Source organism: Cucumis sativus, chromosome 6 (genome assembly GCF_000004075.3).
Source record: "Cucumis sativus cultivar 9930 chromosome 6, Cucumber_9930_V3, whole genome shotgun sequence".
Taxonomy (NCBI): Eukaryota; Viridiplantae; Streptophyta; class Magnoliopsida; order Cucurbitales; family Cucurbitaceae; genus Cucumis; species Cucumis sativus.
In genome coordinates this window covers 22,421,600-22,435,314 of record NC_026660.2, presented here as the reverse complement: position 1 = coordinate 22,435,314, position 13,715 = coordinate 22,421,600, and the positions used below count along the sequence as shown (strand labels likewise).

The window sequence follows — 13,715 nt, the reverse complement described above, 5'->3', positions numbered from 1 at the left end:
ATGTCTTTCGATGAATAAGAAAATCGATTATGTTGAAGAGAGTTGGTATAGGCGTAGGTCACAAACTCCCAAAGAGAGAACTCAAAGAAAAAAAAAAGGAAAAAAAAATCGGAGGAGAGGAGGATAAAATTGCTGATTAGGAGTGAACTTTGGAGTAAACAACAAAGAAATGAAATCCTATCTGTGTGGACTCTGTTGTTGGAGAAAATTGTGGTCTACAAACCATTATCACTTTATCTTTATAATTTTCTTTTTCTGCCTCAAACTTTTTACTCTCCAAAATTACATATTGCAACACAAACAACACATTTGAAAACAACATTTCGAATTTACTTTTTGGTTCTTCTAAATTGCCTGTCCTTTCTCTATACAATGGAGACAATAACAATCCTAACATACAAAGTTCTGAAACATCTCAATTTAATTCAAAGGTTACGATAAAGTTTTATATACATAAATCAAAATAGTCATGTTTCAAACCTACCTTGACTAAATGAATCGAAGTTAAATGTGCACAGACTAAATATGCAAACAAACCAAAATCAAAAGTAACAGGGATCAAATGGTTCATGTAGAAATAGTGATGGTGAAAAAGCTAGTTGCTTTGGCTGAAAGACCCTGTAATTTTTTATTAAACTCAACATGGGGTGAAGTAAAAAGATTCAAACTTCAAGGTAGAAACAATTATATGAATATGAGGAAAAAAAGGAGGGCCAATGCTATGAGTTCTTATCTGCCAAATACAAGTGAAATGGGGCCCTTTTGTTATGGTTGGCTCTCCCCTCCTCACTCCTATAAACATCAACTAGTTTCTCCCACTTCTCTTTTCATGGTTTCAACACTTATTATTCTCCAAGCTTCTTCCTCTTTCACTTCATTTTGGTAATCTCAAACTTCTATGTGGCTATCTTTTGTTTTGTCTTTTGCTCTTACTTTTCGCCTCCCTAAAATTGCATGCAAATTGTTAGTTGATATATAGTTCTTGAAGCTTCAATATAATAACTCAAAATATGCTCTCATGAATTGGATTTTAGAGAATTATCATCTCCTTTTAATTTAGTGATGTGAGAAAACTTGAAACTAGATTGCCTGAGTTGAACCTTGCCTTTTGGTTCCAACAACTTTACTTCTTGCTAAGTTATGCTAAACAATCTTTGTTAGAAGTGGTTTTTTTTCCCTCTCTTCATTGTTGATATGGAGTTTTAATTTGTGTGCAATGTTTTATGAACAACTCTCTTGCTTTCTATTTAAAGCTCTATAAAACAGTAAAGAAGTTGAATGTTACCTATTTGGTGTTGCTTTCTTTTATATTTTTATGATGTATTTCAGACTGCATGAGAAACAAGGAAGAAATTTATACAATATTAAAACGAAATTTCACTCAAATTTTGCCTATCCATAATTTTTGTTCATTGGCTTACTTTAAAGCTCCGTATAATATTAAAACGAGTCAAAAACTTCAAATTAAAATTTTAGTTTGTTAACTTTTAATTGTGTCTTATAGTAAAAAGTAAACTTAAAAGAATTGCATGTTAAAGGATTCAATCATGAGCATATTGAGCGGTGCTAGGTAGCCATTTTGATAACTAAGACGACTTTGTTCTATACTAATATAAACACACGTTGAAGTTGAGAGGGTTTGAGCTCCCCTAAGTCCAAAGTATATTCGTCCTTTAATATGATCACTCTGCTTTCTTCTCATGATTGTACAAAGGAGGAAACAAAAACTAGGTGGAGGGGTAATAAAGGTTTTCTTGTTAATTGTTGAATTGTAATTAGCAAGAATTGATGGGAAAAAAACCCTTTTATATCATTGTTTTAGCTGTTTTTTCATTTGTAGAAAACTTCAAATTGGTTTTTATCCCTTAATTGGCTTTGAATAGTTGATGCCGAGATTGCCAAGAGCCTGATGACTTTGATTGATAATGAATAAAAAGTATGTAAAAACAAATAGAACTTGAATCAAGCATGTATAGAATATAAAGTTGTTTCAGAAGTAGGTGTGCATGAGTATTGGGAAATTGCAAAAAAATAGTCCATTGGGGTTGTGGGGTTTTAGGACAAAATATGAGTGAAAAATCCAATTTACCCCTAGGGTTCATAGAGAAAAAGATTAGAGAGGCTTAAATATAAACAAGTTAAAAGATTAGAAAAGTGGAAGAATGGAAGATAATAATATCAGTGAAAGGAAGGAAAAGAGAGAAAGGTGAAAAAAGTAATGATTTGGAATTGTGTTAAAAGGGTATTGATTTAAGGAAGAAAAAACAGGAAACAAAATGTTAGACAAGGAATATACATTTACAGAAATAGAAAGAAATGGTAGAGTGAGAAAAGTTAAAGGAAGACAAATGGTATATATATGGTGAAGAGAAGAAAGAGTGTTTGAACGATGTTAGAGAGAAGTTAGAGGAAGAAGATAACAAGTGGGAGAAGAGAGTGAGTTTGTTGTGATTTTGGTGAAAGAAAAGGGAAAATTTCATTGGATAAATTGGACTTTTCACTCATATTTTGTCAACCCACGACCCCTTAAAAAATGGACAAAATTTCCCATGAGGATTCATTGTTTTCTTTTGCTTTCTTTTGCAGCTGAGGCTTGTTGAGCCCACCGAGTTCAGATTCGCCATTTGTGAACATTTAGCGTAGTTTGAAAAGGGAAAGATGGACTATGTTTATGGACCTGGAAGGAACCATCTTTTTGTGCCGGGGCCGGTTAATATCCCCGAACAAGTCCTTCGAGCAATGAACCGGAACAATGAGGACTATCGTTCTCCAGCTGTTCCAGCACTGACAAAAACTCTGCTTGAGGATGTCAAAAAGATATTCAAAACCACATCAGGCACTCCATTTTTGTTCCCTACCACAGGTACCATAGTTTTGATGGGTTGTTTGAGCTAATAATAAAACTTTGATTGGAATGCCTTGAATGTATTATTTGTTACTTTGAACGACCAACTACAGAGTCTTCGCTAACCTTTGAGACTTTTCTTGATTTGTAATCTGATATTTAAACTGCTCTCTACCTACATAAATGTCTTTGTTGATTCTCTATTGTTTACGTTTTTTTTGTTTATCTTTGATTGTTGATTTCTTGTTTAACGTTGTGATTAGTTTTAGTTTTTTCTCTTTCCAAAATCATGTCAAATTCACTCTTAATGTCATTGATGTACCATTTTGGACTTCAATGAAATTTTGTGATCAATGTTACTGAAAGTTTGGTGTATTATGTTGGATTTTAGGTTATGTTAACAAGAAATGTTTAGAAAACTAATCACATTTCTCCAACAACTTCATTACTTATGGATTAGGTACTGGTGCATGGGAGAGTGCTCTCACAAACACATTGTCTCCGGGAGATCGGATCGTGTCGTTCCTTATTGGTCAATTCAGTTTGCTTTGGATTGATCAACAGCAGCGTCTGAATTTCAAAGTCGACGTGATTGAAAGTGATTGGGGTGAAGGTGCTAAGCTTGATGTTTTAGCTGCAAAGCTTGCAGCTGATACTGATCATACTATAAAGGCAGTTTGCATTGTTCATAATGAGACAGCAACTGGTGTGACTAATGATTTGTCTCTAGTAAGAAGAATACTAGGTAAAGCATTGACAAGATTAACCGAAAACTTCATTCCAACTTAGTGTTTTGGTGACGTTGTTGTAAACGGAGGTCAAACTTTTGTTTAGTTGTAATTGTCTATGATATTTTATTGTCAAGTTTTTATATCTCCATTTATAAGTTCTTGACGTTTATATCAAATTCTCAGATGAATATAGGCATCCAGCTCTTTTTCTCGTGGATGGAGTGTCTTCGATATGTGCTCTTGATTTTCGCATGGATGATTGGGGAGTAGATGTGGCTTTAACTGGCTCTCAAAAAGCTCTTTCCCTTCCCACTGGAATCGGTATTGTTTGCGCCAGCCCCCGAGCACTCGAGGCATCTAAAACAGCAAAATCACTCAGAGTTTTCTTTGACTGGAAGGACTATCTCAAGTTCTATAACTTGGGAACATACTGGCCTTACACTCCTTCCATCCAACTCTTATATGGGCTTAGAGCAGCTTTGGATCTTGTATTTGAGGAAGGCCTTGAAAATGTGATTGCGAGACATAAACGTTTAGGCCAAGCGACAAGGTCGATTTATGCATTTTTTGTTGCACTTGAGTACTTGCAATGGGTAGCACTTTTAGGATTAATAATTAAGTATATAGTAATATTTCTAAAGAACGGTAGATATAGCAAAATATATCCATGATGATAGACTTACTCTGAGTGCTGAATCTGAATTTTGCTATATCTTCTAATACTTTAGGCTTGATTGTTATATTTGCCACCGCAAAAAAAAAAAAAAAAAAAAAACAAAATCAAAGAGTAGTACATTCCCTTAGAGCTAAATCCATCGAGATGTTGTCAGATCCTTCAAGTTGGATGATGAAAGACATGTGAAGATAGAATTTCAGTGTTCATGTTTTCTGTTTTCGATTTTCGTTCAGAACTAACTCTAAAGGTTCTATCCCGTTTTTCGGATTTACTCTAACATTTCAAAATGGCATACAGGCTTGCTGTGGAGGCATGGGGTTTGAAGAACTGCACACAAAAGGAGGAATGGCACAGTGACACTGTGACTGCTGTTCTTGTTCCTCCATACATTGACAGTTCAGAAATTGTTAGAAGGGCTTGGAAGAGATACAATTTGAGTTTAGGTCTTGGCCTCAACAAAGTTGCTGGTAAAGTCTTCAGAATTGGCCACCTTGGCCACCTAAACGAGGTGAAGTTTCTCTCTTCAATTCTCTCCTATTTTCGCAACACTCATTTCTAATGTTTTCTATACTTCCAAACATGTCTGTTTCTCTCTACTTCCAAATATTTAGTTTAAGAAACCCATCTTCTTTGGAATTTGACATCATGTTAAGAAAGAGCATGTGAAATGGGAATTTGCTTTTATAAAAACATTAGATATTAGGAGCTTGAGTTGGTTCTTATAGTCCGTTGTTATTATAGTAGGTTGGTTCTAATAGTTTGTGTTTTGATGCACAATAGTCTGAGTTATAATCGAAAGTGTTTGGGGTTTAGACTATATAAGTCTACATAGAAACTAATAAACATTGCAACAAAGAGAGAGAGAAGATGAGTAGGAAATGATAAGCACGATAACGAGAGATTTCAAATAGTATTATATAGTTAATTGTGAGTTATAATAGTTAGAGCCACCCGTTATTATAATTGGAATCCCAAACATTAACTGGGGTATAATAGCCTAGGCTTGAAGTTCGGGGCCCAAAACGATGCCTAAAGTTTCCCTTTTTCACCCTTTTCTTCCTTTGTTTAATATATTGATACTAACTACAAATTTGAGAAACCATAGCAGTCTTTAACATATGGATTTCTATAATATAACTGTTTGATATTGTCCGCTAATATGTCGATCGACGATCAATCCTTTTCTTCAGTTGCAACTGTTGGGTTGTCTTGCTGGTGTGGAGATGATTCTGAAGGATGTTGGTTATCCAGTGAAGCTTGGAAGTGGTGTTGCAGCAGCTTCTTCATATTTTCAGAACAACATCCCTCTCATTCCTTCTCGGATTTGATATTCGGTTCGAAACCGTGATCCGTTCTCATGCATTTGCTTTCGTCTACTTTGTAAAGAAAGAACTGTATTGTAATATTTGTTGTCTACTTTAACTCCATGAAAGCGTTCATCAGAATGAATGTTTGGCTTGGCTGGCTATGTATTGAGAAACTTCATAAATCCGTTATTACAAACACTTTCAAATGTAATTCCAATTTGCATAACACAATCAAACTCTCCAAACCTTTTGGTTTCTAATGGGAAACCAAATGTAATAATGTTTACTTAAACTTGATTATAATGTTTTTCTCCTTAAATAAGTGTTTTTAGGCATACATAAATCATACATTAACTCAAATCAAAGTTGGGTTCATCTCTACGAAAATTGATAAAAATAGCACATTTCAACTCAAATTTGGGTTCATCTCCACGAAAATTGATAAAAATAGCACACTTTTAGTTTTTGTTTTTAAGAATAGCACATTTTTATTAAAGTTCATCTCATGCAAAATCGACCACCTAGGTTTTCCTAAAATTTTAAAAAATTTCAACTCTTGAATTGGGAGAAAGATTTTACAAATTTTCAAATATTCCCAAATCTTATTTAATTTTTTTATCTTTTCCAAAAAAGTTATTCAATCTTCCATAATCTTAAATCAAACCTTAACTATTATAAGATTTGAGAATAAAAAATTAAATAAGATTTGAGAAGTTTTGAAAGATCTCAATCTAATATCTATCAAGATGCATAGCAAAAACAAGATCGATTTTATCCAAGAAAAACTATTTTTCAAATTTTAGAAAATGTACTACTTTTGAAAACACAAACCAAAAGTTTGTTACTTTTGTAAATATTCGTCATCTTTAATTAGACTTTTGAATATTCACACTTAATTTGTACTAAATTGTTATAAATTTTGAGGCATAATAATATTTTAATAACATATTTTGTTAATATATGTGTTTTTTTAAAACACAAAATCGAAAAAGATATATAATTTTGGTTAAGAAATAATTAAATTAAATTAAAAAAGATGAATTAATAAGAAAAATGGAAGATTGAAATATTTAATATATATATATATATATATATAAAAAAAATATTCAGTTAATAATGTGTATTGATTTATTATTATTATTATTTGGAGTAACTTCAATTTCTTCTAATTATTATTATTACTATTTTTATTTGTTTAATATATTTTTTAATAACATATTTTGTTAATATTAAAATCTTTTTAAAAAAATTGAAAATTGAAAAAAAAATATATAATTTCAATTATAAATTAAATTAAAAAAAATAAATTTAATAAAAAAAATTGAAAATTGAGATATTTAACTATAAATAAAGAAAATAAAAAAATAAATTAATTTAAAAAAAAAATATATTTTTTAAATTTGAATGTTTAATATATATGTTATTATATGTGGGTATATATATATAAATAATAAAAAAAATGAAATGTGTGAGACCCACGTATATAAATAATTAGAAAATAAAAAAATGTGAAATCCAGTGTAATATATATATAAAAATAAAGAAAAATAGAAGAGATAAAGTCCACCTCATGAAAGTAGTGTATCACCTCAAATCACCTATTTTTAAAAATAGTTTTGCAACAACCTATTTTTGAAATATATTTCAAATTTTACATTATTTTTAAAAGGATCCCTAATCTTAAATCAAACCTCAACTATATAAGATTTGAGAATAAAAAATTAAATAAGATTTGAGAAGTTTTGAACAATAGTATCTCAATCTAATATCTATCAAGATGCATGGCAAAAACAAGGTCGATTTTATCCGAGAAAAACTATTTTTCAAGTTTTAGAAAATGTACTACTTTTGAAAACACAAACCAAAAGTTTGTTACTTTGAAATATTCGTCATCTTTACTTAGACCTTTGAATATTTTTTCTTCATTCTCTTGAGCTTGAAAATGAAAGAAACATCTATCCTGAAAAATATTAGGTCAAGAATCAAAACAACTTTGATGAATTTTTCAATTTAAAAGAAGATGACTCCATATATCCATAAAATAAAAATCTCGAAATAAGAATCAATATTTCATGACATCTAAATAGGGGGTGAAGCCCTATCACCATCAATTGACCACTTTGTTTCTTTCATTCAACCAACAACCACAAATGGAAGCCTTTAAATAAACAAATGACCAACTGCTCTAACTTAAACTAATATGACTTTCCACAATGTATCAAACTCCCTGCCCCTAAGAAAAGGCCAAATATGGCAGCACTTCCAAGTGTTGTTTGTCCAATATACCTAATTTTCAATAGTCCTGGCACCTGCATCAACAAATCCAACTTTACTCAATAATTCATTCCCATCTATCATCATCACAAACTGTTGAAAATTAGGTATAATTCATTCCCATCTTTGGGCTTTTAAGACTGAAATTTAACATAATAAGAATGAATAATTGAAACAAATGTAGCAATATTTAGGAATACGAATAGTTCCCTATAATCTATGAGTTTTCCTCTCCTCCAATTAATTTAGGATAACAGGAAGAAGAATATAAAAATTTATGAGAAAAGATTATGAAATTTGTTTCAACAAGGCCAAAATCTGTAGTATTTTATTTTTCACTTCAAAGTTTGTTGAGTGCGAATTTTGATCCTATGACAATAGAATTCCTAATGAGGCAGTGCCGGAATCTCATATTAGTTTCAAGATGTTTAGATAAGACACTAGCTGACTGGAAACAGATTAACTATTCATGATAGTTTGATGAAAAACTTTAGATCATCATAATAGAGTTAGAGAGCCGTTGTTGAATTTATCAGAGATAGTATACCTTAAATCTAATGGCCTCATAAGTTCCATATACAGCACCTAGAAAAAGAAAGACAAACCTGTTAGTTATAGAATCCTCAGCCAACACATACCACATACTTAAAAATTCGGATGAAAGCATGGAAAGAAACTCTCGGGGGGGCAGGAAAATATATATATATATATATATATAGAACTTTGACCGATGTATAGCATCAAGATGGTAGCACTAGGTAGTTCATAATGCTCGACAGTCATAGATTAAATCAAATAACAAGCTTCTTGAAAAACTATACTCTGGCAATTTAAGATTGCAGCTTTGAGCATCAAGTAGTCAATACATTTTGGGATGGAAGATGGATCGTAAACGATAATCGCTAAGCTACATGCTTTAACACAAGTTCCGGTCAATTTATGTTTTGAGTACATAACATGAGATTAGTTGACTCCATACTTAACCAAACCTACCAAAGTACGTCAAAATTAATCATTAACATGGGCAAAATGAAGTCCACAATCAAGTGATATGATCAAACAAACAAAGCCTTAATTTATACAAATGAAAAAAATTCGAAAGGGTACTGAAGGTTACATAGCGGTATAATTCTTAGTAGTACATTATCACTGAGAAACAAACATGATTCAATCAAAGATGCAATAACACAAATTGACCAAAATATCCAGCTTCCTGCTCATGTAAAACTCTCTAATCCAACACATCTCACACACATAACTACTCAATCACCGATGGTCGAAACAACAATCAAACCATAACCGGGAACTCAGAACTCGAAAAAGAAAAGGAAAACCGGATTAGGAATAAGAAGACGACAGATAATAGAAATGAACTTCTTCAAAGAAAATTTAGGGTTTTTCTTACCGACGGCTCCTCCTACGGCGCCACCAACGGCAACTCCGGCAGTAACTCGAGCCAAACAGCTGTCTCTTGCCATACTCAGCGACCTTGATATAATTCTCCAAGAAGAAAACACAAAGAAAAAAATTTGTTCTACGAACAATTTAATTTGTTCTTCGAATTGAATATCAACAATCACCAAATCCTTCGAAGTCTGATCTCTTAATTTGTTTGGGACTTAGTATCTCTAATCTGGGCTTTCACCGCCCACCGCCAGCCCATTTCCAACCGCCATATTGAGCTAGGCCCGGAAAGAAACATGGGGTTTTGGGCTTTCCTCCGCCGGCGCTTCGGCCCATTTAAGATCAAAACCACGGGCCAGGCTAGAAAATGCCTACGAAATGGGCTTTCATGGGACCAGTAGGACCAAGCCCAAAATTATAAATGAAAATATAAAAATTCCGTTGCCGGGAATCGAACCCGGGTCTCCTGGGTGAAAGCCAGATATCCTAACCGCTGGACGACAACGGATTGTTGAGAGATAAGCTTTAGGTTAATTATATATTGTTTAGTTTCCCCTAAATTTTTATAAAAATAACAATTTAGTCCTTCAACTTTCGGATTACGAAAATTTAATTATTATGCCTCAAAATTTATAACAATTTAGTCCAAATTAAGTGTGAATTTTATTGAGACTTGTTCTTAAATAGACAACTTCGAAATTCAATAATTTTGAAAAATATAATGTCTGTCTTGACATCATAAATTTTGTTTAAGTTTGAACTAAATTGTTACAAATTTGAAAGTTCGAGAACTGAATTGTTACAAGCAAAAGTTTAATGACTAAATGAAGTACTTTTTTTTACCTTGAATGAAACAGTGAAAGCATGTATGACCCTTTAACATTTTAAATCTCTATTATTGAAATTATATTTGAAATTTTCATCCAATAAATATTTAAAATAAATAACATTTATGTCTAAAGTAATGGTAAGAGGATCACAAAAGATATATTGTACTAATCTATTGACCATTAAAATTTTCCAGCTAAAAGAATACCTTCGATCACAAACGACACCTCCTGAGGATCAACTCTTGTATTGAGCTTTTTCTGATGACTTGAGAAAATGGCATGATTCCAACTTTTAGTTGTAGGCAAAATTTACAGCCCCTACCACAAACAGCTACAGCAGCAAAACTTGAGCCACCATTTTTAATGGCAATGGAGATCTTTGGGAGGAAACTTTGTCACATTTGTTGAGCAAGTGGTATTGTTTCTTGAAATGAGCTTGATTGCTCTTTTGACATGTATGGAAGCAGGCATAATCCGGTTTTTTGCTAATCTACTATAGCTCTAGTTCATTCTTCTCCATATGACAACCTAGAATGTTTAGACATTCATAAACCCCATCAGCCAGAGGGTTTGACTTATCTTCAGCAAAGAATGGATGGATCCTTTGGTTTATCTCTATCCAGCTGCAACCAGGGCTTTTCTTCAACCCTAGTTCTTTCATTTTTCGTCGTACTTTACGTACCTCGTCCCATTTATTGACAGAAGCATACATATTTGACAGCAGAATGTAAGTAGATGGATCATCAGGATCTACCTCTATAAGCATTTTCCCAATTTGTATGCCTAAAACAAAGTTATTGTGCAAGAGACATGCAGAAAACAGTGTGCTTAGCAATCCGATATCGCTCCTAGTCTCTTTTGATCGTTGGAGAATCTCATAAGCTTCATGTAATCTTCCGGCACGTCCAAGTAGATCTATCAAGCATGAATAGTGTTCAATGCCGGGCTTAATGTCATACTGAACAACCATTTCATTGAAATACATATAGCCTTCATCAACCAATCCAGCATGGCTACAAGCAGATAAAACTGCTAGGAATGTAACTGAATCAGCTCGAACATTTAACTTCTGCATTTCATCAAAAAGCCTCAAAGCTTCTGAAGCCTGGCCATGAGATCCATAAGCAAAGATCATCGATGTCCATGACACAAGATCCCTCTTTGGTAATTGATGAAATAGTTTGCGTGCTTCATCGACATCCCCACATTTAGCATACATATCAAGAAGAGCCCCCATAACGATTTCATTGGCTTCCAACTTATGGTTGATTATGCAGTAGTGAAGTTCTCTACCCTTATCCAAGGCTGCTAGCTGTGAACAAGCTGATAAGGTGCTAGAAAATGTTAAGGCATCTGGTTTTACATGATGTTCTTTCATGTTATCATAGATATGGAGAGCTTGAATGTGATTACCCACCATGACATGTCCAGAAATCATGACATTCCAAGATACAACTTCATTCTTGGATATAGTTCTGAAGATAGTTTCAGCTGAAGAAACGTATCCACACTTGAAGTAGAAATCAATGAGAGAAACATCAATGAAGATATCAACATCTATTCTATTTCTCAAAATATATCCATGTATAAATTTTCCATGCCGAAGTTGAACAGACCTCGAGCTAGCATATATAATGCTGGTCAAAGTCATCAAAGTCGGTTTAGTTCCTTCGTCATTCATCCTCATGAGAAGTTCAATGCAGGATCTGCTATCACCTTTCAAGCTATACCCTGTAATCATAGCATTCCAAGTGATCGCATTCTTCCTTGGGATTTTCTCAAAAACTTCTTTGGCCATTTCTAAACAACCACATTTTCCATACATATCCACGAGCGCAGAAAGAACAAAAGCATCCAACAAAATCCGTCTTTCTATCAACTCCCTATGAACCTCCTTACCTCTTTCCAAATTCAAAAGTCTAGTACAAGATGAGACAACAACAGTAAAAGTCACTGAATTAGGCTCAAAACCCAACTCTTTCATTTTATCAAACGTCTTCAACGCCATCTCAGCCTTACCATCTTTAAAATAACAAGAGATAACTGCATTCCAACACCCCACATCTCTCTGAGGAAATTCATCGAACAGCTTAATGGCATCAACAAACTGATCACATTTCGCATACATATTCATCAAAGAACTGCCCACAAAAACATCCCATATCAAACCCGTTTTCAACAAATGATTATGGATTCTCCTCCCATAAATAACTCTACCCAATCCACCACACGCCTTAAGAACAACTGGGTAAGTATAAAAATCCGGTCTTACATAAGAATTACAATTCAATTGGTCAAATAGTTGCAAAGCTTCAACAAACCTGAAATTGTTGGTGTAAGCAGAGAGAAGAGCATTCCATAAAGAAACATCCAATGGGCAATCATTGGTTTGAAAAACAAGCTCAGCTGATGCATAATCATGGCAGGAAAAGTAAAATCCGATGAGGGATTTGCTGAGAACGATGTTGGATTGAAAGCCACAAGAAAATATTCTCTGATGAATGAGCTTGCCTTGTTTCAATAATTTGGAGCTAGTGCAAGTTCTCAATGCAGATAATAGTGTTACATAATCCATACATTATATAGTATACAATTATAAGAATGGATGGGAACAAATGTGTAATGTAATGGAAGAGATTGAGAGAAGGGAGAATTGTTTGGAAGTGAGAGCTCATGCAAATTTGAGAAAAGGGAAAAGATACAATATGAAGAATCAATTCATTTTCTTTTTCTTTTTTCCTTTTTTGAACTAATCAAAATAGCCAACATTTGTGGTGATAAAGAGGGTAATTCATTTGTAGGGCCTTTCATTAATTAGTTTTAAATTTTTGTTTTGAAAAACTATTTTAAACGAAAATCGAAAACATTACAAATATAATAAAAATTTACCCTACAATTATAATAGATATTAATTTTAGGGATGAAAGCTTATTAACAACATATTAATATTTGCAATAGAATCTATTACCGATAATCTTGACTTAATGAATTTTGCTATATTTGTATTTTTTTTAAATGTTATTATATATGTTAATATTTTGAATTTAATGGTTATATTTGCAACCTTATCAATATCACAATTGTAACAGACCAAAATAGACTATTACGTGTCTATCATATTACAAATACACATATCGTGGTCTATCTAGATTTGTCGTGGTATATCATTTGATAGACTATGATACTTTGTAAATATTTTTGTTTCATTTTAGTATAATTTAAAATAACTATTTTGTTTTGTATTTTTAAATTTGGTAAAAAATTCAAGTGTTATTTTTTCTTTTCTTTTAAAAATTGGTGGGATGGGAAAATCAATTTTGCATTAAGTGTTTAGATAGAAAACATTAAAAAAATAAAAAAAAATAACCATATGATAGAAGAAACAAAAATAGCAAACAACCATAATTTTCAAATCTTACAAATTTAAATTCTAAATTCTAGGAGGAATTATGGATCTATGGAGATTGGAACATTTCCTTTTATGATATAGTTTGCAAATGAATCCATGAGAAAATCATTGAAGTAACAAAGCCGTTAAAGTCAAAATTATTGATGGATCAAATTATGGTAAATGCTCATCCAAAGAAAGAAAGAATGAAAACTTGTAGATACAACATCAACAAATCTAATGGAAAAAAGAGACCATTG

The 13,715-nt window shown here is 32.6% G+C and overlaps 3 protein-coding genes and 1 non-coding gene across 5 annotated transcripts; 1 reads left to right on the top strand and 3 right to left on the bottom strand.

Moving 5' to 3' along the window:
* Nucleotides 1-723: 723 nt before the first annotated feature.
* Nucleotides 724-5,790, top strand: LOC101207975 (serine--glyoxylate aminotransferase-like). Of its 2 annotated transcripts, XM_004140155.3 has the most exons (6): nucleotides 724-882; nucleotides 2,587-2,863; nucleotides 3,306-3,590; nucleotides 3,760-4,126; nucleotides 4,550-4,760; nucleotides 5,443-5,790. In XM_004140155.3, the coding sequence occupies exons 2-6, from the start codon at nucleotides 2,659-2,661 to the stop codon at nucleotides 5,578-5,580; spliced, it is 1,206 nt and encodes a 401-aa protein (XP_004140203.1). In that variant the 5' UTR covers nucleotides 724-882; nucleotides 2,587-2,658; the 3' UTR covers nucleotides 5,581-5,790.
* Nucleotides 5,791-7,541: 1,751 nt separating this feature from the next.
* Nucleotides 7,542-9,447, bottom strand: LOC101207727 (reactive oxygen species modulator 1). The gene is made up of 3 exons (XM_004140154.3): nucleotides 9,239-9,447; nucleotides 8,381-8,418; nucleotides 7,542-7,868 (listed from the first exon to the last, which is right to left on the bottom strand). The coding sequence occupies exons 1-3, from the start codon at nucleotides 9,309-9,311 to the stop codon at nucleotides 7,755-7,757; spliced, it is 225 nt and encodes a 74-aa protein (XP_004140202.2). The 5' UTR covers nucleotides 9,312-9,447; the 3' UTR covers nucleotides 7,542-7,754.
* A 226-nt stretch (nucleotides 9,448-9,673) lies between these two features.
* Nucleotides 9,674-9,745, bottom strand: TRNAE-UUC. The gene has a single exon. It is a non-coding gene; the product is annotated as a tRNA-Glu (tRNA).
* A 387-nt stretch (nucleotides 9,746-10,132) lies between these two features.
* Nucleotides 10,133-12,805, bottom strand: LOC101207728 (pentatricopeptide repeat-containing protein At5g27110). The gene has a single exon (XM_004140234.3). It carries the CDS (start codon nucleotides 12,640-12,642, stop codon nucleotides 10,561-10,563), a length of 2,082 nt encoding a protein of 693 aa, XP_004140282.1. The 5' UTR covers nucleotides 12,643-12,805; the 3' UTR covers nucleotides 10,133-10,560.
* Nucleotides 12,806-13,715: the final 910 nt, after the last annotated feature.